Source organism: Calypte anna, chromosome Z, assembly GCF_003957555.1.
Source record: "Calypte anna isolate BGI_N300 chromosome Z, bCalAnn1_v1.p, whole genome shotgun sequence".
Taxonomy (NCBI): domain Eukaryota; kingdom Metazoa; phylum Chordata; class Aves; order Apodiformes; family Trochilidae; genus Calypte; species Calypte anna.
In genome coordinates this window covers 10004889-10029349 of record NC_044274.1, presented here as the reverse complement: position 1 = coordinate 10029349, position 24461 = coordinate 10004889, and the positions used below count along the sequence as shown (strand labels likewise).

General features: G+C 47.9%; 1 protein-coding gene across 1 annotated transcript in view; it reads right to left on the bottom strand.

The window, feature by feature from the left end:
- Positions 1–24461, bottom strand: part of DNAI1 (dynein axonemal intermediate chain 1) — a 148093-nt gene continuing 123632 nt past the window's right edge. The window contains exon 20 of the mRNA XM_030467373.1: positions 1–254. Within this exon, the coding sequence (XP_030323233.1) occupies positions 150–254 (105 nt within the window). The 3' untranslated portion in view covers positions 1–149. The remainder of the gene's footprint in view (positions 255–24461) is intronic.

Here is a 24461-nt window from a genome sequence, read left to right as displayed (position 1 = left end):
CCAGAAACTCCTTTTATTTGTCCAGGCACAGAGGAGAACTGTTCCCGCTATGCAAAGAGCGGGTGGCATGGGGCCCGTGGCATGCAGCCACTGATCAAAGCTGGGCTTGTTCAGCCAGCAGCCCCTGGCAGAGCCATCCTTCCCTCCACTCACTCCTCTGCCTTGCTCTCTGGGTCTCTCATCAGGTTAAGCAGCTTGTCCAGCTTTGCAATTTCCACCTCGGGACCCATCTTGATCTCCTGGCCTTTCTTTGCCTGTGAAGAGAGCAAGGAGGGCAAAGCTGTGAGCAGGGAGGACTGTGGGGATGGGTAAGGGTCTGGTGCAGGTAAGGATGCTGGGCTGCCATGCAGCATAGCCCCCACCTAGGGGCTGATCCACAGGGGGATGCACCTGCCTGTGCCCATATGTCAAGCCCAAGGTGCCATGAGAAGTGCAAAAGCCCCCGTGGGCTGGGGAATGGCAGTAGGGAAGGGTCTGTGTGGAAGTGGGGTGGATCTGTTGGTCCACAGTGACACAAACTCTCTTTTTCCTCTCTCCTCCCAGCCCTGTGGGACTGGAATGCTCTTCAAGCCTCCCAGCTTTCTCCCTCAGACTCCAGGGAGGTACCAGGCATGCATGACTCCCAGGGCAGTGACAGTGATGCAATGTCCAAACCTCCCCAAAATGCTCACACTGTACCCGTTCCATGCCAGTGCTCCTGGGGAGAAGCAGCCACAGGAGTGAGGATTGGCCCTTTTACACACAAATGTGTTTGTCCAGGAAGGCAGGTGGGTGCTGAGAGACCCTAACCCAGGAGGTGAGTCCCAGATAGGCTGCAAGCTTGTCAACAAGAGTTTCTTGCCCCTGGTCACACTCCAAACCTCCCTTGGCATGGCCTGTCCCTGTACCTCATTGCAGGGTCCTCTGCCAACCTCACCACATGCCCCAGCACGGGAACTGAGGACAAGGACCCTCTTTTCTCCCATGCAAATCCTCTCAGGGGCTCATTCCCCATTTTTGGGGAGAACTGGCAGCATTTTGAGATAAATTACATAGTATGAGGGATTGAAGTCTGTCCAATTCAGTCCTCACTTGCTTGGGAGCAGCAGGCCTGGTGGGAGGCAATTTCCCTGCTAAGGGGACCTGTGCAACCCAGTGCTGTGGGCTGCAGCATCAGTGTGCTGTTCTCACCAGAGCTCAGGGGCTTTGGGAAAGTGATAACTGGGTTTGGGCTCTCCAGATACATATTGTGGCACACACAGCCTGAGGAAATCTCCAACCTGCATTCAGCCCTCCAAACCTTCCTGCAGCTGAGCATCTACCCTGAGGGGTTTCTCCAGAACAGCATCCATCCAGTCACTGCATCCCATCAGCTCAGTGCTGCCTTTTGCTCTAAAAAACCTTCCCCTTTGCCAGTCTGCTGGCTCTCACCTTGCCTCTGGTTTTGGGAGGGCCCCTGTTCAGGGGCTGGGAAGCTCCTCTGTGCCCAGCATGGCTCCAGGCACCCCAGAAAGCAGATGCCAAGCATGGGCAAGAAGGAGGGCTGGTACCCAGCCTCTACAGGTAGGTTTGGGAGAAGTGGAAGCAGGTTCCCAACACAGTGGCACAGCAAGGGGGAACATCAGCAACTGGGCTGAGAGGCAGCCCATGGAAAACTGCTGTACAACTCCTCCTGGCATCCCAGCAGCCTGGGGATGCTCTCAGGAAGCCAAGGGAACAGCATATAGCAGCATCTGAGCAAGGAGGTCACTTTTTTTCTTCTCTCCCCACTTAGAAAACATAAATTCTCAAGCTGGATCAGCTCCTCTAATAGCCCTGGGTGTAGCAATTACAAACATGTGTCTTTCCTCCAGCTCTGGAAAAAATGCCTGAGCACAACAAAGGGAAAGTCATGGGGCTGTAGGGATCTTCAGCAAATGTGGGCATTGCTGAACGTGATGACTGGGAAAGAAGCCCCACATGGGATCCCCAGGCTGCTCCCTTGTCCCAGTCCAGCACAATCCTGACAGAGCAGAGGTTTCCTTGGCTGCCCGAGGGCAGAGCTGGGCTGAAAGCAGCCCTTGGGAGGGGAACAGGGGCATCTGGAAACTCCCCTGCTGCCAAGAAGACGGCCCTGTTCCTCATCTGAGCACTGAGACGAGGTTGTTTTTAATTACTGAGCCCATCGATTGCATGCTGGGGTAGTGCTGGACTGTAGTAGCAGTGCAAAGTGAGCAACGCCCTTTGTGGCTCCGGTCTGGGCACTGGGAGGGATGTTTGTACTAATGGCCTGCATCACAGCCAAGCACCTCTCTGAGTTAGAGCCTTGGGATAAACACAGCTGCTTGAAGTATTTCCAGACATAGCTATTTCTGCAGAAAAGCTGCTTTGCTGCCTGAAGACATTCAAAATACTCCCTTTGGCCCACAGTGTTGCACACAGCACCATACACAAGTCTTTGGAACAGGCTAAAGAGGCAACTGCTTTGCTCAGCCAGGAGAAGGAGATGCTTAATCCATGTCCCCTTGACCTACCTTCATTCCAAGCCCTTTTTTCTCCCCACTGGTAGAATCAAAGAGGGTCCCTGAGTGATGCCCTCCAGGTAGTAACATCAAGTCCACAGGGACTGTGTCTGAGCCTTGCTGAAGTCACCAGTCACAGCCAAGGCTCAGCTCCCAGTTGCTGAGCTGTCTCTAAAACACTGACTTTCAGACTGGCTCAGCTCCTTTAATGCTCCTGAACAAGCTGCAACAAAGCCATACACAAGCCTGCAATGAGCCGTAACCAAACCAGAGCCCTAATTTAACGCCACATAACCAGGCAAGCAGAATGACACAGGGAAGGAAAGTGATAATGTCCTTTTAGGGACACTGGAATTGAAAGTTTCCCTTTGTTCCTCTTTCTGCTTTTCCCAGGGCAGCTGTGCATGGGAGCTGGCCAGGCCAGTGCAGACAAGCTGATGGCATCATGGCACACACCTGGATCCATCCTCTGTGGGGATGTAGGTGGCCTTTAGAGGTCCCTTGCAACCTAAATTATTCTATGATTCTATGAATGCAGCAGATACCTACGAATCCAGTGACTTCATCTGCTCAGAGCAGAGATGTTTCTGTTTCCCAGAGCCCAGGGGATGTGGGGAAACATCACCTCCATGCACGGCTGCTGAGAGGTCCTCCCTCCCAATACGTGCCACAGCCAGGTTTGGAATGGGCACTCATGGGGCTCTGCCACCTGGCATGTAGCTGAGCCTGTCCTCCACTTGCATCCCTGCTTACACTGCATCCAGGGGGCTAACATGGAGCTGAGAAGGAGCTTGGGCAGAGCATCCCCCCATGGAGCTGACAGATGCAGATCGGAGCTTACACAGGAGATCAGTCCCTGAGGAGCCCATCGAATGGGTATTGAAGCTGCTCCCAGCAGCATTTGCATTGATTTTATCATTAGCAGTTCCCAGTAGGAGAGCAAAATGCTCTTGGCTGAAACAGTGATGAGGGATGTGACAGAAAAGCTTATGGCAGGGGCAGAAAAGACACTGCATGGGGCCAGACCCTGTCCTGCTGACATGGCATGACCCCTGGAAGGTCATATGGGGAGACCTCATGTCCCCACACTGCTGTTTTCATGGCTCTCATGCTCCCTTTGCCTTATTTCCAGGCTCTGCTCTGGCTCTCCAGGCAGGGAAACTGAGGCAGAGGGCTCCTGGCCCTATCAGCAGTGCAGACACAACTGCTTCAGGACCCTTGATGGTTCTCTCATCCCCAAAGGTGAGTACTGAGACAAGAGGTGGAAGGTGACTGAGATGGAGCCCTAGGGGTGAGGGCAGGGTGAGGGCAAGGATGAGGATCTGGGTGGAGACTGGCTATTTGAGGACCCCAGATCCAAATCCCTGGGACCCCCAATTCCATTCTTCCCCACACTGCCACATATTGAACTTACACTGAAGATACGGGAGTAATTTAAACTGGATTCCCCATGTCTTGGCTGATGCCTTAATTCCCTTGCTGAACAGCAAACTGCCAAGTTAATAAAACTCTCCCATAAAACCCATGATGTTGGCTGTTTTCAGCATCCTTTTTGTTTTTCCCGTTGGTGGAATAATCATAAAACATCTGCTGCAAGGTTTCGATTAAAGAAAGCAAAACACGTTTATGTTTTAAAGTAGCGAGGAAGTCAACCATGCTGGCATGAACATAGAAAAGTCCCCATAACTTCCCTGGGAGTGAGGGGATGCTTCCCGTGGCTGAGCCTGGCCAGGGGGCACAGGATTGCCTTTTCCCTGCTGCAGTCATGATTCTTATAGTCACAGTCCCTGCCATTCCTGGATGGATGAGATCTGGGGGCACAGTTGGGGCAGGATCTGGCCACTTTACAAAGAAGCCCAGTGACCTAAGTTACCAGCTTCCCATGGACAAGGGGTTTAAGCTCTCATATGCTGATTTTAAAGGGTGTGAGAAGCTCTCAGAAGCCACCAATGGGGCTGTACAAAAATCCTGTCCTTATCCTCAGTGGGAAAGAGCCTGGCAGGATTTCAGTATTGCTTCTCTTGCTTCTTCTACCCTGCTCAGAGGTAGGTCAAGGTGACACCTCCAGGGTGACACCTCCTCCTCTCCTAGCAAAACATGCTAGTGACAGGTCTTGCAGATTCAATGAATGAGATCGAAGAAGAGACTTCCCTGGAGCATTTCTGTTGGGAAGACCAAGGAAATTTTTCTCTGCTGGCTTCCTGGGCCACCAACCAAACACGCATCAAAAGGAGCATGGTATGACCTGCAGCACTTAAAGCTTTTCAAAATCTGCCCCGTCATGGTCCTATGCTACCTGAGACTCTTATGTAGAAGAGGAAGCTGGAAATGGGAACTGAGATGGGAATGATGTCTGTGACAGGACCACTCTTGGGCTCTCAAGACGCCCATTTACGTACAGCAGCAATGTGCTTATCAGCCGTGGAGAGCCTCGAGTCACACTCACATCCTGATCTGACAGCGCTGATCCTGACTCGCGGAAGGATTAGCTGGCAGGCTCGAGATAAGGATTTAGGCTTATTTTGCTACTGTTTGGAAACAAATGACGCAGGAAATGTTCTGCTTGTAGGCAATGAAACTGGCAGAAAAGCCCATAGGATGGTTGCTGGGTCATACAGACACCAGCAACCACACAGGATCATTGACCTCAAAGACGCTCATCCTCCCAGTTCCAGTGAAGTTTTAGGTGCTGTTCAGAGCAAGCACCTCTCCTTGCTGCAGCTCACATATTTGACTCAGAGATCTCTGCTGGCACCTGCTCTGGGCCATGCCTGTGTACAAGAGGGTAGATAGGCCTTGTGGTCCTGGGTAACCTGCTCTTGCTTGCTGAAGTCCCCAGTGAAGCCACTGGAACCAGCAAAGACATAGGACTGGGGGCCAGCCTGGGGCTCAGCAGCACACATTTGCTACTAAAAGCCCGGGAGCAAAGGTCAGTAATATCCAACAGGCAGGAGGTGAAAGCAAAATTGGATCAGAACTAGAAGGGGTTGGACCTACCACTGGGAAGAAACCAGAGTGAATCTGGTGAAGATGTAAGGCAGGGTTTGCCTGAACCTAAATGTACCTGCCTGCAGCATGCCACGCAGTGGGCTGGAATATCAACATCCATGGAAGAAGAGAGATTGTTTGAAAGGGTGGGCTCAGCAACAGCAGACAGATCATAGCAAATTTAAATCCTCAAACACAGCCATCACCACAGCTCTGCCTCTGCTCTCCGAGGGACTGGCTGGTACACCCACACCCTTGCTCACCATCCTTGCAGTGTTCTCTGGCCACGCAATAGACACACACACAGGATGCACACCCTTACCCATGGGTTTCAGCAGCCTTCAGCAAAGCCATGGAGGAGCTCAGCTTTTTCTGATGGGTGCCAGGGCATGGTCTCTACTGCCTATCAGCAAAGAACTCAGGCAGTAATAAGTAGCAAGCCTCTGAAACATTAAATGCTGATGCATTTAATGAAGCATCAGCAGTGCCCTCTGATAGCACTTGCTGATCCAGCTGTATACCCTGCTGAGCATGGGGAAATGCTGAATTGCATAGCTCCAGTGCAGTGCCTGGCCTTGCTGGCCCCAGAGGCAGGGAAGCATGAGGAAGGTGCTGGGGGGCATCATGGGCTGCAAGATGGGCAGGATCAGGATCACCTAAAGCCTAAGAAAGGCTTGGCACTGAGCCCTTCTGCTTGAGCTGCTGACAAAATGATTTGGCTTCCAGCCAACCTCAACGTTCCTTGTTTTTGCAAACTCCAAAACCATGAGCAATGCTTATTACACAGCACTAATTTAGGCACCTAAATATAGCCATAAGGAGACCACATTTAGCAGCCATGGATGAAAACTTCAGTAAGCAAGGCCAAGCTGAACCTAGGCAGGGCCTGTTGTGGACTCGAGAGCTCCTCTGAAGTGGGCACTGCAATTACTTGTTAACTTTTTCTAAATTTATATCCCAGTACCATCTGTAGAAACCCACCAAAGCCACTAAAAACTGTTGGTCTGCTGCCTTTTCTGTATTTGACACTTATGGGTTCAAAGCAGCGATGCAGTTATACCCTCAGGTCAGGTATCACCAGGAATTATCATTAAAGTGAAGGATAAATTTTACTAAGTTTGTTTTACTAGGTTTGGATAAAGTTATCCAAAGACATTATGGCCTGAAATGGGCTAAATGAGCACTGAACTGCTTTGCAGAGATGAGAAAGCATCAGCAACAGGCTCTCTGCTCCTTCAGGAGATCACAGTTTTGCCTGGGCTGAGGACCAGGCCACACTCTAACTGTGAGCAGTGTGTATGAGATGGAACACAGCTTTACCTTTGGGCATCATTACCCTCAATAAGCAGTAAGCAAGCCAATAGAAGCCGCCTTGAACAGAGTAGCCTGGTGAGATGATGAACTCCCTACAAGGTGCACAGAAAAAGATTTTCAGTCATATCAATTCACAGATTTAGTGCTAAGCACTGAGAAAAATCATTGCGTGCTTAGTGTGCAAGATAATTATACTCTGTTGACCTGCAGAGGTTTTGTAGAAGGGCTGGAGCGGAGTAAAAAGCACAAAAGCTTTAGCCTTCAGGCCAGGGGGTCCTGATGGTGCAAACTACCACTGGGATAAGGACAGAGGGATGGGATGCCCTTTCCTTCACCTCCCTGAGGCACAGGCAGTTCATCCCCTCCAGCCCTGCTGAGTTCAGATTTTCTGCAGTGCCATCCAGCTCTTCTGGATGGGATGGATTACTTTAATTAGCTCTCAGCACTGCTCAGTGGCAAGCCCTGTTACCCAAAGCCTGCCTACATGCTGTGTGTTATATTGCCACCAGCTGGAAAGTCTGGTGGGGGCATTAGTGACCGATATTTTAGCTGTGGGATCTCTCAGACCCAGGTGGTGGGGAGGAGGGAAGCAAGACACAGGTTTTAGTTGTCCATACAAGCCATCAGATACGAGATACCTTCATTACTAGACAACTTCAAATATTGCTGCAGTTTCAGTGAAACCCAGACACCAGACCTCAATGCAACATCGTGAGGATACCTAAACTTCCCTAGCTCTTTATGCCTACCAGGAGAAGCCACATCTGAGTAACCTCTTCACTCAGCAAGAGGCTGTGGAGCAGACAGAGCACCCAGAGACATGTACATCAAACCTATATAACGAGGCAGAATCAAGGAGATGCCCTGTGGTGCACAGGGACCCCAGCAGTCTAAAAGCTGTAGCCTTTGATGCCAGCTGACAGGTAGCACTGACAGTCACCCAGCAACATTTCTTTGTCACTCAGGCTCTCTGTTGTTTTTTTTTCTTACTTCAGCTTGACTTAAGCATTTTTGCTTGACAGCTCAGTAAGTCCTCACAGATTAGAGCTTAATAAAAGCAACCAAACACGCATGTGAATATGCAGCTTCTGCAACACTTGGGTACTGCTGTTATCTCACAGGGCATAGCATCTCATGAGAGATCATTTGTAGTTGTACAAACAGGATACTTCCTAAAGTTGCAATTTCTTTCCAGTATCTCTTTCACTGACCACCACTGCTAAAATATATATATCCTCTGTGGTAACATTTAAAACTAGCTTAAAAGTCCAGCTGCTGTTTCTTTCTTCTTTCTTTAAAGCTTTAGTGATGCCATTTTTTAAAAATATAACTCATGAAAACATTTGCATAGGCAGTATATAGATGCTTGCTAGTAATACAAGAGTGTGTGAATATATTTCCATCTGGATAAATACAATTACACTGGAAGTTGAGTTTCTCTATAAATAAAAATGAAAATTAATGTCTTCACTTGCAGATGCCCCATGTTTGACAACATTAAATGCCAATGGCATGAAAGATGTATTCCAACTGATACTGTTCTGTTTACTGAAAGAGCTCATTTTGCAATAAATGTCAGACCACAGTGCTCTCTTCCTCTCTTCTGCTCTTCATGACTGCACTTCAGCTCAGGGACGCTCCAGAAATAGCACTAGGTATTTCAACTGCATGAACAATTCTGTCATCTCATGAACACATTCTCTTGTGTACATTTTCCTTAAATCACTGTGTCACCTGAAGCAGGGCTAAGCACTGGTCTGTCCTGGTCCAAAGTGGGAGCAGCTACTTTAAAACTTTTTCTGGCAGATGCTTGTCCAGCACTCCACCTAGTTCTTGGGGTGCTTGGTACCACATACCCTGAGTGGTGGATTGTCAAACTCTGCTCCCATCACCTGCAGCACCATTTATTTTGAAAGCCCCCTGTAATGGTGCTGCCAGCCCATCCCCTGGTGGTGCCAAGCATGTCCCTCTCACAACCACTGAAACATTTTCCCTAAGCCTTTGGTGCTGTTTTATAGCCTGCTCACAGCACTGCCTTCCACACTCTGCCAGCTGAGCACCTAGATATGGGTGCACATTTCCTTGCACTTCCTTGCTTCTGAGTTCCCTTGATACCCTTCTGCTCTTCACATCTGTCAAGCTCATACCCCAAACCTGGGAACTTTCTCTTGCTGAGTGGTGTGGCAGGATCAGCTCATGTGTCCTGCTCACCCTTCTATTGTCTGTGCTCTCCAGTACAACAGCTCTTCTACAGCAGGGCTCTGGTGGCAACTGAGATTTTTATTCTGTTTATCTCCCTGGTCGGTTATTCCCATCTCCTCTCTCCCTCCTCCTATTTTTTCCACTGTCCTCACCAAAGTGCATCCTGTTTACTTGGGACTGTGTCTTCCATTTGCCACAAATTAAATAACTTGCACAGCTTTTCTCTACCTGCTGCGCAGGAAACAGCCAGGCAAATGTAAGTGTGGCATAAACACTCCCAGGTCTGGAAACCAGATAGATTCATTAGTCTGGACTACTGGCATCAGCTGTAACTGAGTTACACTGCAGTATGCAAATCCAGGCTTAAAAGGAGTCAGCAAAAAGCAAGACACAGAATGAGCATGGAAAATCCTTCAGTTAGAGAAGTTGCTCTTCCCCAGGATCTGACTCTGTTACAGCAGCTGAGAAATCCCTTCTTGTTCCAGAGACAAGGCTCGGATGTAACACACATGGTTGCCCCTTTGCCCTGGAAGCTCCATCTAGTGTCAGTCCCATCCTGAAGACAGTCTTGGCACAAGCTGCTTGGTGGGGATGCTCATTGCTGCCTTGTTGGGACATCTCATCTCCACCCAGCCCACAGTGATGCTGGGGTTGTGTTATATCCTCCCCTGCTCATGTTCACAGTGACACAAAGGCACTGGACTGTCCACAAGGGCCTGAGTAAGGGCTGTACAGAGAAGAAGAGGATTCAGACTGGACCAACTGCAAATGCAGGGCCCAAGTATTGGCAGACAGGATAAAACAACAGAGAAGAAACCCAGTGATGTGCTGGGAGGCAACTCAGGCAGTTCTCTCCTGAGACATGGGCACTCATGGACCATCTCACTTCCTTCTGGGGGAACCTTGCAGCAGTGAGCAGATCTGCCCTGAAGAAAACCCTGACCTGATCAACCACTGCTCAATTGGAAAACAGAGCAGGGGCAGACAGGAGCATCAGCTCTTGGGCACACAGGGATAGGGATGGGGCTTGGGGGGGGAGGGGGATTCCCCTGACCCACCAGCAGATGGAGATTCCACAGGCACCAGTGATCTGTCCCTGCCTGTGTCTCACTCTGGCATTGCTACCCAGAAGCATTAAGTCTCCTGGGTCCTGTCTGCAGATAAAGATGAGGTTCACGATGGCTGAAAAGCAGATCTAGAGCTTGTGTTTGGGTAAGCTGCCCAGGTGGGAGGCAGCCATTTTAATGACAATCCAGTCTTAAGATGCTGATCTGGCTTCAGCCCAAGTTTTTGTACTAAGCTCCTTGGCATCCTGTTTAGAAAAGCATTATCAAAATCTAATTGCTTCGTGCATGTATTGCTGTTTTAATTATAACAGAAGCAGAAGAGAGATGTGAGCACTAATCAATCTCCCTGATGCTAATATGTGCTCAAAGAAGGAACTGGCCATGGGAAAAGCCAGCCCAACATCTGTGGAAACCAGGGGGATATATTTCTAGAGGCAGTCCATGCTGCCAACAGCACAGTCACAGCGTGGCCCAGGGTGGCCTCTCTAAACAGCTTTTTACTTCAAGTCACTGACCAGGACGCTGCACCTGAATTAATTTTACATCTTTGCTGCTGTGCCTCTCTGGTATCAAAATGTAATTACTTCAGTGCCATAGACCAGTTAAACCCATCTGCTGAAACCAATGGAGCATCTTTGCAGCAGAGTATGGCAAAAGAAAACCATGTCCAAGTCCTTCAGATTTGGCATCAAAAGTCTAAAGAAAGGTAAGTAAGCAACCATAAGAGAATTTCCTCTCAGGAGACACAAGTAAAGCCAAGGATGGCTGCAGAGGTTAATAATGACATCCATCCCCTGTCTAATGCTATGGCATTAAAGTATCCATCAGAAGAAGTAAGAATCTTCCATATTTCCTGTCATACAACAGCTGAATTTCCAGCAGGTTTTTTCTCCAGAAGGCTGATACACAGGCAGGCAGCTCCAAGTCAGAATGAATTAATTAAGCACTAGGTGAGTGTTAATGAAATAAGCTTTGGGAGATGCAAGGAAGCAAGAGGATGAATCCCTCTCACCTCCTGTCCCCAGAGCTATGTAGTCCTATGTCCTCACTCCCTGGGGAAAAGGAAAGGAGCTTTCTAGGGCATAAAAAAAATTAAGATAAGTAGGGAATGTCTCTGCTGGCTCAGTGATTCTGTTCTCTGCTCCTGGTGATGAAAAGCAGACAGTAAAAAGCCTTCATTTTCAGCTAATGAATAGAAGGGTTCCAGTTTCACTTAGGGAAAGAGAGAAGGGTGCTGGACTTGTTCAGCCTGGGAAAGAGGTGTTTTGGGTGCCCAACACGAGGCTCCCAGCACCCAGGAGAGGCATACCACAAAGACAGAGTGGGGATGTTCATACTGGTGGGCAGCAGCAGAACAAGACAGCAACAGCTGTAAACAGAAACAAGGAAGGATTCATTGCTACATAGGAAAGTTTTTCTCCACAGTGACAGGCAGCCACTAGAACAGGTTTCCAGAGAGGCTGTGGGATCTCCAGCCTTGGAGTCTTTCAGAGTAAGTCTAAACCCTAAGCAATCTTGTCTGATCTCAGGGCTGACCCTGCTTGGAGATGGAGACTGGATTAGAGAATTCCCAGCATTCCTTCCATCCTGAACGTGCCCCATGGCTCTGTGATCCCAGGATGTTCCTCACCACCAAGTGTATACTGAAGGATGAGTTTTGCAGCTCTGCTCTACTCTGCTCTCTGGTATTGTTGTGATCCTGGTGCAGACAGCATTTCCAAGCAAATGTTCACTGAGCTATACATTGCTTTTGGTGTCAAGACTGGTGCAGAACAATACAGCCCCCAACAGTACAACTCCCAGACCCTGAGGAATGCTGACCCATTGGGACAAACTTCCCAGCACCAGGGTATCCAAGCATCGAGGAAGCAGTTACAGAATGGTTTGGATGTTGCTGTTAGATGGGTAAAGAGAAGGAGAAGTTCTTCCAGTTAAAAATTACAACCAGAAAGCACTGGAGAAGCTTGTGGGGAGCAGGAGCCTGAGGCAGACAGCTAAAGGACCAAGGAGGAATCTGGGCTAAAGGTCCATGAGGGCTGGCAACAAAGGGATCACAAAGTGAGGACTGTTTCCTCATGCTTACTGACAAGTGGGAAAGCTCCAACCTGACCTAAGAGGGGAACTTACATGATTCTAGGCATGTGGGACTTGTAAATCTTTTCCCATTAGGCTGATTTCAATGACAGAAAAGGGATAAGATTGATTTAATCTCAATCCATGCCCATTATTGTAACACCCTGTTGTCTCTCAGCGCTTACAGCTTGGTTGTTTAACACACAATCTAATAAATAAGCCAAGCAAGAGAACCAAAGATTTCAGGAGTCTTCATGCACAGCTACCTGGCCTGTTACAAGCTATGACTACCCCTTATAAAAGGCTGTGAACCTCTCTATAATGCTGCCCATCAATTCCCAATTATGTTTAGATCACAAGCAGAGTTAGTAGATTTTAATCCCAGAATCATACCAATTACTCCTCTTGGAACTAAATAACATCATTCACTACAAGACACAGTTTTGACATGAGGGAGTTTGAGGGATGCAGACAAGCCAGTGCCACACTGAATGTGTGTACTCTGGTCCTTGCTTGAATTTTGTCAGCTGCCAAATCTTACTATATCTCTTTCAGCTAACTTAAAGAGCCTCCCACCATTGTGAATACACCATGCAGGTGTTAGTATTAGTCCATATTAGTCCTGCAGGTTTCAGTCCTGCTCTGAATAACCCCAGCAAGGCATCCAGGATCTGTGTTTGGCTCAGTGTTTCAGTGTCAGGCTGGGAGTTCATGCCTTCCTTTACAACCTTCAAACCTCTTTTATCATCTCCAGTTCCAGGATGCAATCCAAGAGCTGCAAGGGCTGTTTGCTTGGGATTTACATCACCTGCTGTGCCACCTTGCTTCTGGCTGTGCTCTGGTGGGCACTGAGAAAGCAACACCATGGTACCAAGTCATTGGGGTTGGCCTCTGAGACCATGTTGCCCTTGTCACTATTTACTTGGCAGCAACACTCACATCTAACACTGACAACACTATCAGCTGGAGCTGGGTCATGAAAATACCCTGCTCAACCTTGACAGACTCCTCTGAGACCACTGCCTGATATTACTTTTAAAGATCTGCTGGCTTCAGCTTCCTTTAGCTGTTTCCATGCAGATTTTGTGTAATGCTTTTTCTTTTACACAGGATCTGTTTATTTTTAAGAGAAAGTCCATGTTGAACCCTTCTTTCAGGTTCTAAATAATATCTTTCAACATGCTTCTCACAGATTTGAGTCAAACAGCATTTGCCAGCCAAGGCTGAAAGGCCACAATGCAGCAGGTGTATGGGGAGCATGGCAGTGTTCAAGAGGTTTCACGCTGACAGACAAGCAAATCTTTCTGAATCAGGGGAAACAGCTCAATTGCAACGTTTAAGCATTATGGATACTTCAGAGATAGGGCAACTGAGGGCTGGAGCTCTCTCTGTCAAGCCCTCTCTTTTTCTTCTTCTGCAAAGAGGCAATGGTGGTGTTGCTGTTACAGCTTAGACTAACCTTGACTCAAAATGAAGATACGACTGTTTGCAAAAGGCTTTAACTGTGGCACTAAATTCTGAAAAAATCATGCCCAGCAACATATCCCAGGCCATGAGCAGGATACAAACACCCTGAAGAATTAAATTTCCCTACAAAATGAGAAGCAAGCAACCTGGAGTTTCCCCTGCCACTGCAGAAAGAGGACAGATCCCTCTGCAAGTCTTTGCTCCCTACATCTACCCCAGGATTTCCATCTTCAGGAGCTGCACTTGATGCTCAGGTTACCCCAGGCTGTCCCCATTGCAGAAGCAGGACCCAGACCCTTCTCCTTCACTGGAGCTTTAGGCTGGGGATCCCTGTGAGGCTGGGCTGACTCGGGTGGCATCTCAGCAACCCTGCCTTTGGCCTCGTGGCAGCAGGTGAGCAGTGGTTTCTCAGGATGGGCTTTACTTTTCCTTTTGCAGATCAGATTTCCCTGCCCCCCGGGTTGCAGGAGCCTTTTAGGCTGCAGTGTTTTTATAGTACAGTTTTTCTTCTTGAACAAGCAGCTGTAATTGAAACCCAACCATCAGGCTTTTGCTCTGCTCTGTAACAAACTCTAGTCATGCCTGGCATGGTTTTTCTTTTTCTTTCTTTTTTTTTTTTTTTTTTAAGGACATGAAAGACACTAAATTATTAATTTCCTGCACTCTCACTGGATGTTCTTAGGTGGACCAGGCCAGATTAAAAGAGAGCCTTTTAGTTTCTTTTCCTGACTTAGAAGGTCCTTTGTGAAGATGGACGCAGGAGGCCTAATCCTGCCAAGAGATGAACATGGTTCAAGCTGCATCTCTGGAAACAACTTCTGGTCATCTTGTTTTCAGTGCCTGACTGTTGACAGCAAGTCAATATAATCATCAGAAAGTCATAGAAGGAAAACAAATAAGAAAGTAATGCTTTCACACCAAGCAGTGCTCACATCCATGCTCCTGGGAAGGCACAACACCAGCAACCAAGTTGCCCGGCACAGGGTAGTATGGAACCAGACAGCACAGGCAGGCAGGGAGACACAATGTCCTTTATTAGCTCAATTAATATATATCTGGAAAATAAAAGACAAATTTTAGGGCACATACACTTTTTTTTCCCAAGTAGGTTTGTTTGCCTAAAGATAAGATCTGTGCCCTCATGCTTTGGCTTGCTTATGGTGTTATGCCAAGACAGCCCCAGCCCCTTGGGAAAGAAGATGCTTTTACGTTGCCTTGACCTAACAGCCATGGTCTGAAGAATTTATTTTGGGTAATTTTAGAGGATGACAGGGACCAGGAAGCTGAAAAGGGCAAAGGCATTAACTCCTAAAAAAAATAATAATCACAGACCCTTAAGTTTAACGGCACTTTTTCAGAAAACAATTGGAATAAGCCAACACAGGTAAGTGTATGTGAGGAGATGCATCACTGCTAACATGGATTTGAACCAAAAAAAGCCCACAGTGGACAAATCTGGTTTCTTCTTGCAACACAATAACAGACCTTGTGGACAGGAAGGACATACAAGTCGTTAATCTCAAACTTAGGAAGATTTTGCCATTGCCGACCTTGATATCCTGATCTTCAGGTAAGGCAAAAGATCTGTATAAATTGAGTAAAACAGAATAGTGTGTTCCAGATCCATGGTCTGGAGAGGATCTGGTCAGTGTTTCTGTTAGCTCTTGGACAGTCGGACAGATGGGAAGGCTGCAGGTGTCCAGGAAGGCAGGACTGTAATTTAAAATTACTTTGCTGGACCAGAAATCTGACCTGGAAAACCTGTATGTGATATAACAGGGACAAATACAAGATACTGTGTGTGAGGAGGGACAATTTCCTGCACAAAAAAAATGGGATGGTGGAACAAGTGTTTTGCCATCAGGGCTGGCATTAGGGGAAAAATCACCAGGATGGGACCTGGCAGTCCTGTGAAACATCTTCCAGGGTAGAGAAATGGGAGCATCGTGGCCAGGAAGGCGAAAGGACCCCTCTGCACTGAGAATGTCAGTGGGAGAGCTGCACCCAGAGAACACCACATTGCAAGGGCACAGCTCACAGAATGTTTGAGAAGGAGATTTCAGCCTGGTGGGTTGGAGGTGGAAAATACAGCAATGACTGAGGCAGGACAGGTCTCTGCATTGATCAGAACCCTGCAGGGTGTGGGGAGCTCAGATAACTCCTGGACTGTGAGCAGCAGGATCACAGGCAGCTCCCTGGTGGGAGGTGGGAGTAAGGTAGAGGAGAGGATGTTTGCCCTAAGACAGCATCCCATGGCTGGCATCTGGCATCCCATCTCTCAGGAACACTGACCAGGAACAGGTTCCCTCCAGGAGAACCCCAGAGCTGCTTTGATTGCAGCAGTCACTGCATCTCCCACAGCCAGTGGTACTGTAAGGCAGCCCCTCCTTGACTCAGCTTCACAGGGCTCTGCTCTTCCTTTTCTCCACAGGATAAAAATAATCCTTTTGCGTCAGCTCCATCACCATGAGCAGAAAGACATTCTATTCATTGGTGATCCCTTTCCTTCTCTCATTTAAACAATTCGCTGTTGAGCCCATCAAATTAATTTGAGCTAGGGCCATTTGTTTGGCTGGCACAGGTGTCTCCCTTTCTTTTCTTTCAGAGGGAGCTGGCAAGTGGCACAAGGGTGAGCTGGGGAGAGGGCTGGGAGCAGGGTGATGGTTTTGATCAGGATTTTGTGCAGAGGCATGAAGGTCTGTAGATGGACACACCCTGTGTCAGGAAATGGACAGGTGAAGTCTGCAAGTGAAGGGCTCTTTACAACAATGCATTTGAGGTGTGTTTTACACAGGCACAGACAGAGTCTTCCCTGGCAGGGAGCAGCCTCCTGTGTCTCTGCTGGCAGCCTCAGCCCTTTCCAGCCCAGGCTGGCTTTTTGGGGAAGGCTGTGTCAGGTTCTGGCAGGGACTCAGGAGGAGATCCAGGGATGAACCAAGCTGTTCCTCTGGCCCTTGTAGACACATCTCTCTGCTCTATGCCATGCCAAATTTCCTGCATTTGTCACTGCAATGTATACCACAGGGCTCTGCAATGAGGGACACTGCTCCAAAGCACCCAGAAAATGTCCAGGGACAAGGTATGTAATATGACAAGCAAGGAAAAGCTGATGATCTTGAAGAACAGTAGAAAGCCACCTTCTCCAAGCTCTGGGGCATTACCAGGTTCAGCAAGGCAATGCAAAAACATGACTAGGGTGGACCTTACAAATGGTTTGTGTTCCATTTGCTGTCCCTGCTGCATCCTCAGGTGCCCAGGACAATGCACAACCATGAGCTGGAGAGGACTAGTTACATTTTTCCACCTAAATTGCATGACCAGCACAAAATGGAGGTCAAACCTCTATCCCAGAGTTCCACATGTCTTGCTGGCTGGGACACCCATGGGACAATCCTGTACCTGCCCACTTATGCCATGATCCAGCTCCTCCTCCTTTAGCTCAAACTACTGTCACCTCTTCCCTCTGCCTTACACTGGGATCTGCATTCTCATCCTCCCCTTCTTGCCCCTCTGCCTGCCATGATGGACAGCTGAGGGGTGGCACAGGGACAAGATGGGATTGCTGGGTTGGAATTGTAGCAGAGCACACTGTGTCTGCTGGTTGTGAGTGAGAAATTCACAGTATCCTCTTCCACTTTCCAGTTTTTGCCAGTTCTGCAGGGAGCTGGCTGCTCCAGCTTCAAATTTTGGCCTTGATAATCTGTGATATTCAGCTGTCTTCCTGTGATGGAAAATGCAGGGAGGCATGAGATCTTCCCAGGTGCTGGCTCCTGGTGGGATGGAATTGTCCATCAGTGCACCTCGGCATCAGCTCCTCTCCTGAGGTATGACTATGTTGGGAAACATCCCAAAAGTGAGAATAAAGTCTGTAAGGGACCACGGTGTCCATGGACACCTCTTACTTGGCCACTGTGTTTCCAAGGAAGATGAGTGATCTCACCCCATATCAACATGGAGAGGGGGCTGCATCTTCTCCAAACAGATGCAGAGGCCAGGTCCAGGACTAGGGTTGGGTCTCCCAAGCCCCATCCCCTGCTTTGCACTGCATCCTCATGATGAGCTGTCTCCTTGCCCTTCAAATGCATCCTGCAGCACAGAGGCTGAGCTGACAACCTCTCCTCCCCCACACCCCTGTGGCAGAGCCAGTGCTCAGCAATAGCTGCACTACTGAGAGCTGCTCTAGGCTCTCTTGAAAAAAAAAACTGCCTACCCTCCCATGACCTGGAGGATAAGCATCCACGTTGTCTCCATCAACAGGAAACCTTAATCAGCTATGGCAGTGGGCTGAGCACCCAACAGCCTCTGCAGGGAAGGCTGCAGACTGACAGACCTGATCTCACACCCAGGAGTCTCCCTTGCTGGCTCTGCTGAGGACCTTGTTTGAAAACAGCCTGTTCCCCCCTGTGGTCCCTCCACCTTTCTACCAGGGCTGTTATTCAGGAAAAAAACCACAGCAATTATCAGGTTCCCCCAGCATCCTGGAGAGGACTTAAGTCGTGTGCATAGAAATGAATCCCAAGTGGATAGCTAAAGAACTGAACAGGCAGGAAAGGTGAGACAAGCGGCAGTGCCTCTCTTTGATAAAGTTATGCTGTGCCCACCCCCTGATGCCAAGGCTTTCTGCCAAGGTGCTGTGGAAAGCAGAGGCTGCAGCTCAAAGAGGAGCTGAACAGGCATACTGAGGGAACCACAGATCTGAACAAAATGCAAGTCCTTTGAAGATGAGAAGCAGGACTCCTCTTCATGCATTAAGCATTTCCCTGGACTGCTAGCAATGGACTCATTGGGCAGCAGAGGAGCAAAGACCAAGCTGCTGGGGCTTGGAGAGCTCTAGGATGACACAGACCAAAGCACAGACAGAATCTGTGCATGAGAAAAAAGACACAAAGTCTGCAGAGTTCTTGTAGCAACATAACTGTACTGTCCTGGAGAAATACAAAAGAAGGACTAGAGGAGATGGTCTGAGGTTGCACCAGAACTTCTTCTTTGCCAAGAGAGCAGGCAGGTATTGGAATGGGCTCACTTAAAGAGCTTCTCAGCACTGTGAATACACCATGCAGGTGCTTTTAGGCTGAGACCAAGTTATGGCTGAATTTATTTGTGAGGTCCTAAAAAGCTCCTTGAAGTTATGTTTCCCAGACATTAGAGCAACCCTCTTGCTCGTCACAGACTTGGTTTGCAATTTTTAATCAATTAATCAATCAATCAATCAGCTCCACTGAAATGACAATCCTGGTGTGCACTGCAACTGGCAATGGATTTGCTAATGCAGATCCCTCCCAAATACAGGCCCCTGGGATGAGGAAGAACTTCTTTACCAACAGAGTAGGCAGGCATTGGGATGGGCTGCCCAAGGAGGTGGTAGAGTCACCATCCCTGCAAGTATTTGAAAACTGTGTAGATGAAGCACTTCAGGTCATGCTCTAGTGGGTGATACTGATATTGATAGATATATTTTATGGAGGGGAGGGATGTTGACAGCTGGACGTAGTGACTTTAGAAGTCTTTTCCAGCTGTGACAATTCTGTGATTCTGTGAATAAAATAAGACCCCACTAAAAAAACATTTTGCTTGGCCAAATTCTAATTTCAGTTACTCTTGCCCAGAAGGCTTCAAATACATCAGACACATACCAGCTTTGTATCTAGAGAGGGACATTTAGCTCAGTGACTTGACTGTCATTGGTCACAAAGAAATCCCCCTCTAATTTTTCCTTAAAACCCTAGTATTACCAAATGGAGTGGTCTTGCATTGTTTTCATACATGGTCAATCCTTCTTATTACACAGCTCTTCAAAGAGGCAATTAGAAATTCAAAGCCAGTCATCCTGGCCTTGTCAGTGTCACCTTGACAGCACACATCACCTCACAGGAGGAGACTTGCCCTTCAGAAATAATTTGTAAGTACCACTGAATTTTCTCAAAATGGGACCTTTTCTTGCTCCAGTTGCCAGTGTTGCAATTTAATGTACTAAACTCTTTTTCCTGACCACTGAGAACTTACCTCAGCTTAAAATAACTTGCAAATAACTTGATGTTATCTCCACCAACTTCAAAACAGAGCACTCACAGAAAGTGAGATTACATAACAAAAATAAGATTGAAAACATGAGACCAGGAAGAGTGAAAAGAAGAAAAACCCTAGTTCTTTGTCCTTGAGGTTCAACAATCCCACAGCCACAAAGAGCTCTCTTTTCCCTGCACATAGCCTGATGCAATATAAAAGTTACATCTCCAGAAATGAAGAAAATTGACTGAACACAGGAAGATTCAAGCCCTTTAGATCCACTGCTGACTTCCTTGGGTTAGCTCTCCAAACAGTGCTAGTGTTTAAGGTTGCCAAATGCTTGTCTGTGAACCAGAACTCATTTGTACCTGTGGTGTGACATTCTTGGACATCTGAATATGTGCCACAGAGCCACCCTCCTGTCCCCAGTGGATGTATCCAGGGTCTCTGGATAAATATCCAAAGACTTCAGTTCTGCACAAGAATGACTGGAACCCACTGGCATATGAATCATCTCCTTCCTCAAGAAACAGCTTTTCAGGATTAAACAGTCTCCTCATTTTATCTCAGGCTGTTCTAGATGAGGAGATGCCCTAACGTGGGACATTGGTGGAAGAAGAGATTCTGGGGAGCTATGAAGGTCTTTCTGATAATGGGTTTCCCAGCACAGAAGCAGGACAGGAAAGCAGAAAAGTAGCAGGGTAGCCTGCTTTTGTCACTGCACATCAGTGTTCCCTTTGGTACACTTCCCTTTGATTTACAGTTATGAGTCCCAGATCTGCATAGCAGAATGGCCACAGGTCACAAGCAATCCTGCTCACATCCTGGCAGGCTGCACACATGGGGTACAACCTCTCCCTGGTCACCTCCAGCCCTGCCTACTCCAAGGTAGGGTCAGAGAGAACTGTCCTTACAGATGTGTCCCTAACCTGTGTTGGGATTCCTTCCCATACCAAGCAGTCAGTGCTAGTGCCTGTGTCCTTACATGGCCCACAGAAGTGACACAGAAAGCTGTGAACAGGTATAAACAGGGTTTCAAGAGTACCTGGATCCACCTCTCATCTCTTTCCGTAACAGTACAGAGAGCAACTCTCTGCAACTATCCTGAATAACACGGGAGGGACTGCAAGGAAATAAAAAAGCATTTGGAAATCTCAGAGGGAGCAAACCCATCAAAAGCTGCAAGCCAGCTTTTATGAGACCCAAGCTGATCTGTGTGTCCCTCCTTATCAGGGGGCCAAGCTGCATCTGGAGGAGGCCATCGTGGTGTCAGCAAGGCAGAGAAGTGCTCATAGCCAAATTCCTCCAGCACTGCTTGTACTCTGTGCTTTTTGGGTCACTGAGCAATTAAGCAGCACTGAAGAGACACAAGGAAACCAACAAATGCTTGAACAGCAGAGAGGCGATGGAGGGAATCTCAACGAGAGAGGAGCATTTGCATTAAAACTGAGGCACTAGACAGAATGATATCATATGAGAGCTGTTGAAATAGAAAGTTCAGGGACAAAATGTACTTTCCTCAGTGCTAAAGCACTCAGCAGTTCAGGACTGATGTGAACTTGGAGACTTTACCTAATCTATAGCTTTCTTATGTTAATACAGTCCTACATGCAGATGGACTGTATCTCCTGGGGCAGGAAGGCAGGAGTTCAGATTAATCTTCCCATGCTGGTCAGTTCATCCCTCAAAGCTAAGGAAACACCTGCCACATCCACAGGAAAATACTAAGAACAGAAATAATCTGTTCTTGGACTGTCAAGTTTGTCTCTGTCACCCTAGGTCACAGCAGAGCAAGGCTACATAAGCAGTGAGGTTCAGGATCAAGCATCCCACTGTCTGTTCACACTGTCCTAGCTTACTACCAGTCTGGACTTGAGCTACATCTTACTAAATATGGGTATAGGGACAAAACCATGGTCTCTTATTGAGAAATCATTGTGTGCAGGGGAGGCTGCTGGAGAAGTATGAGGAGGAACCTGAATCCCCATGAGATAGTAGAGGAGACAATGCTGGGGAGGGGGATAGGCTGAAGAAGAGATTTCAGCCACTCTCTTACTGTCTCCCTAAAATACCTCCATCAACCTTTTCCAAACTCCCTTCCCTCCTTCACCTCCTGAAAAATCAACACCCTCCCACTGTTCATTAGAGCTCCCCTAATCCTCACTGATCCCTCCCACACTCTGCCACCAGCTACAGTCAAAGAATCAAAATCCCTTGAGGCAGAAAAGTCAACAGTTTACCCCTGGGCTGGGTAAGCCTTGGGTTGGATCTGTACAAGGACAAAAATCATCAGTCTGCAAAGAAACAGTGGGACATGGGGAGTCCAGGGGTGACACTGCCAGCTGTGAACAGGCACGGGGAGAGTAAAGCAGGTGTCAGCTTGAGCACATAGATAGGAAGGCTCAAAGCCATCTCATGCCCCCTCACTTGTCTGCACAACACAAGCTGCTCACAGGCAGCCAGGGTTGGACTCACAGGCATGTGCCTGCAGCATCCCTGACACCACATCGCAGGATGGGTGAGCAGCAGTGTTCCCCTTCCCACTCCACCTGTGCCTGGCCAGACCCTCTCAGCCAGGACTTACAGCCTGGGAAGCAACATGATTGTTGTCCCCAAGGGACAGAGAAAGAGGTGACTTGCATCTGAAGAAACCAGCAGGAGGAACAGAAGCTGAGATAACCACGCTAGATAATCCAATGTAAATATCCAAGACAAGCATTAAGCCAAAAAGCTGGCTGCCTCCCTGGCTGTCAGCCTGAACAATGGCCAAGAAATGTGCCTGTGCCTCAGCAAATGCTGTATTGTCACCTTTGTATTGACCTGCTTTGTTTTTGTCTCCCACTCTGCTGTGGTCTCCCAACATTTCTAAAATATCTTCACTTTTTTTTTTTTTTTTTTTTTTTTTTTACTCTTTCCTGCTTGCTTTTGGCATTGACTGGCATTGTTCCAGGCTATTTTAGGAGTTTTTTAAAAACAAACCAATGCCCACGAACAGGTTCTGACTGTGATGACAAAATGCTTTAATTTCTAACAACCCTCGAATAAAACCTGATAGGCTCACTAATTAAACAGCTCAGCCCCGAACTGATTCTTCCCACAGCAATGCTTCCCTCGGGTGAACTCAACCATCAAGGTTGATACAAATTAGGAACAATATTTTACGAGTTAAACAATTCCTGCCTGACAACCACTGCAATATTTAAACGGTGCTTAGGGTCCAAACGTGGCTTGGATGACAGCAGGGAAGCCACTTGTTCCTACTGCTGCAACTTAAAATACTGCAAGCATCTCTGCCCCAGCTCTGAGCCCCACTGGCTCCACCACATCTCCTTGCACAGGGCAGTATCTCTTGGCATAAACATTCTGCCCATGCAGGGCTGGGTGCTGAGGGAGATGAACGATCAGCATGACCTATGCAGGACCAGGATGGTGGGCGTTTGATTGCAAGCTCATTTTTGGCAAGTTCTGCTTTCTTCCTCACTGTTGCTCTTCCTGCAAGGTTTGTGTTCTTCTGTCTTTACCCCTCCCCCCCCCTAAACCTCCATGCTCCTCAGACTCTTGGAGATGGTGCTTAGCAATTCAGAAGTTTAGCTGGGAATTCCCAGAAGCATTCCCAAAAGGCTCTCAGGAGCCTCACTTGACCTAAGAACAACAGTAACAGGCACAGAAATCCCCTACCAGGATCATGCCTCATGGAAAAAAAAAACAAAAAACAAACGAAAAACCATCTCACAGTCTTGGGCCAGGAGGAATGTGCCTGTCCCATCCCAGAGATTTCAGCCTGTGGAGTTAAGGAGGGCTTCAGGATCTAAAGCACATGGGAAAGCAAAGAGAGAGGGATGCCAGCTCTGCTTGGCATGAGTACAGGGACCTCTGTACCCTCTGTGTACACAGATGTGCCCTCAATGCAAGTGCTTGACAAGTGACAGAGCCCCTGTCACCAACTTTCCCTCAACAACAAATGTACCTTTTCCCATCTGCTGTTAGTGATTTAGGAGGCAAAAATCCACAGGGGATTGAAGGCATTTTTTGAAGCTTTTACCGGGTTTCTTGGTGAAAGTCAATTCTGAAAAAAGACCCTCCCTTTGGCTTATTTGTTCTGCCAAGTGCTCATAAATGAGTCGGTGCCAACACTACTGATAGCAAGCCTCAGAGTATTAAATAACTCTCCTTAAGGATCCCAAAGTGTTTTACAAACATTAATTAAGCTGCAGATCAACCCTGTGAATTATTTAAAGAGCTCTTGAACATTCCCTCCTCATTCAAGGACATGAAGAGAGGAATGAACCAAGGTCTTATGAGAACCCTCCCTGTTTCCACTTATCAAGCACCCCAGTATAACAGGGGAACAAGAACAAATTCAGAGTGGCTGAAATCCCATGAGGATAAAGTTAGCTCTTGGGGAGCCCTGCCTTGGAAGCCCAGACAGCTCTCTATCTATTTTTAGGTGAAGAAAGGGTGTTTTGGAATGACATGTGGCTATTAAGAGCTCTCTTGAAAAAGGGTCATCAGTCTGCTAGTCATACCTGTCAAAAGCAGATGTACCAGCTGAGTGGGAAGCTGGTGGAGAAGCTTCACAAGCAAACCCCTGTGACACCAGTGTGAAACAGGGGAGCTCTGGGACTTGGATGAGCCTCAGGCTGCCCCTTCCCATAAGCAAGTCGTGTCCTGCCAGATTTCAGGAAAAGGCACATTCCCACCTCCAAAGTTGTGAATTCATCAAATAGCGATGGGAATTGTTGATTCAAACAAGACTAGGCAGATAAACTTGCAGATGCTGGAGTTGGTGGGAAGGCCAACAACCTCCCAAAGCGCTGGCCATGGCTTGTTCTGAGTGTTGGGCAGATTTCCCCTCTGGGCTCCA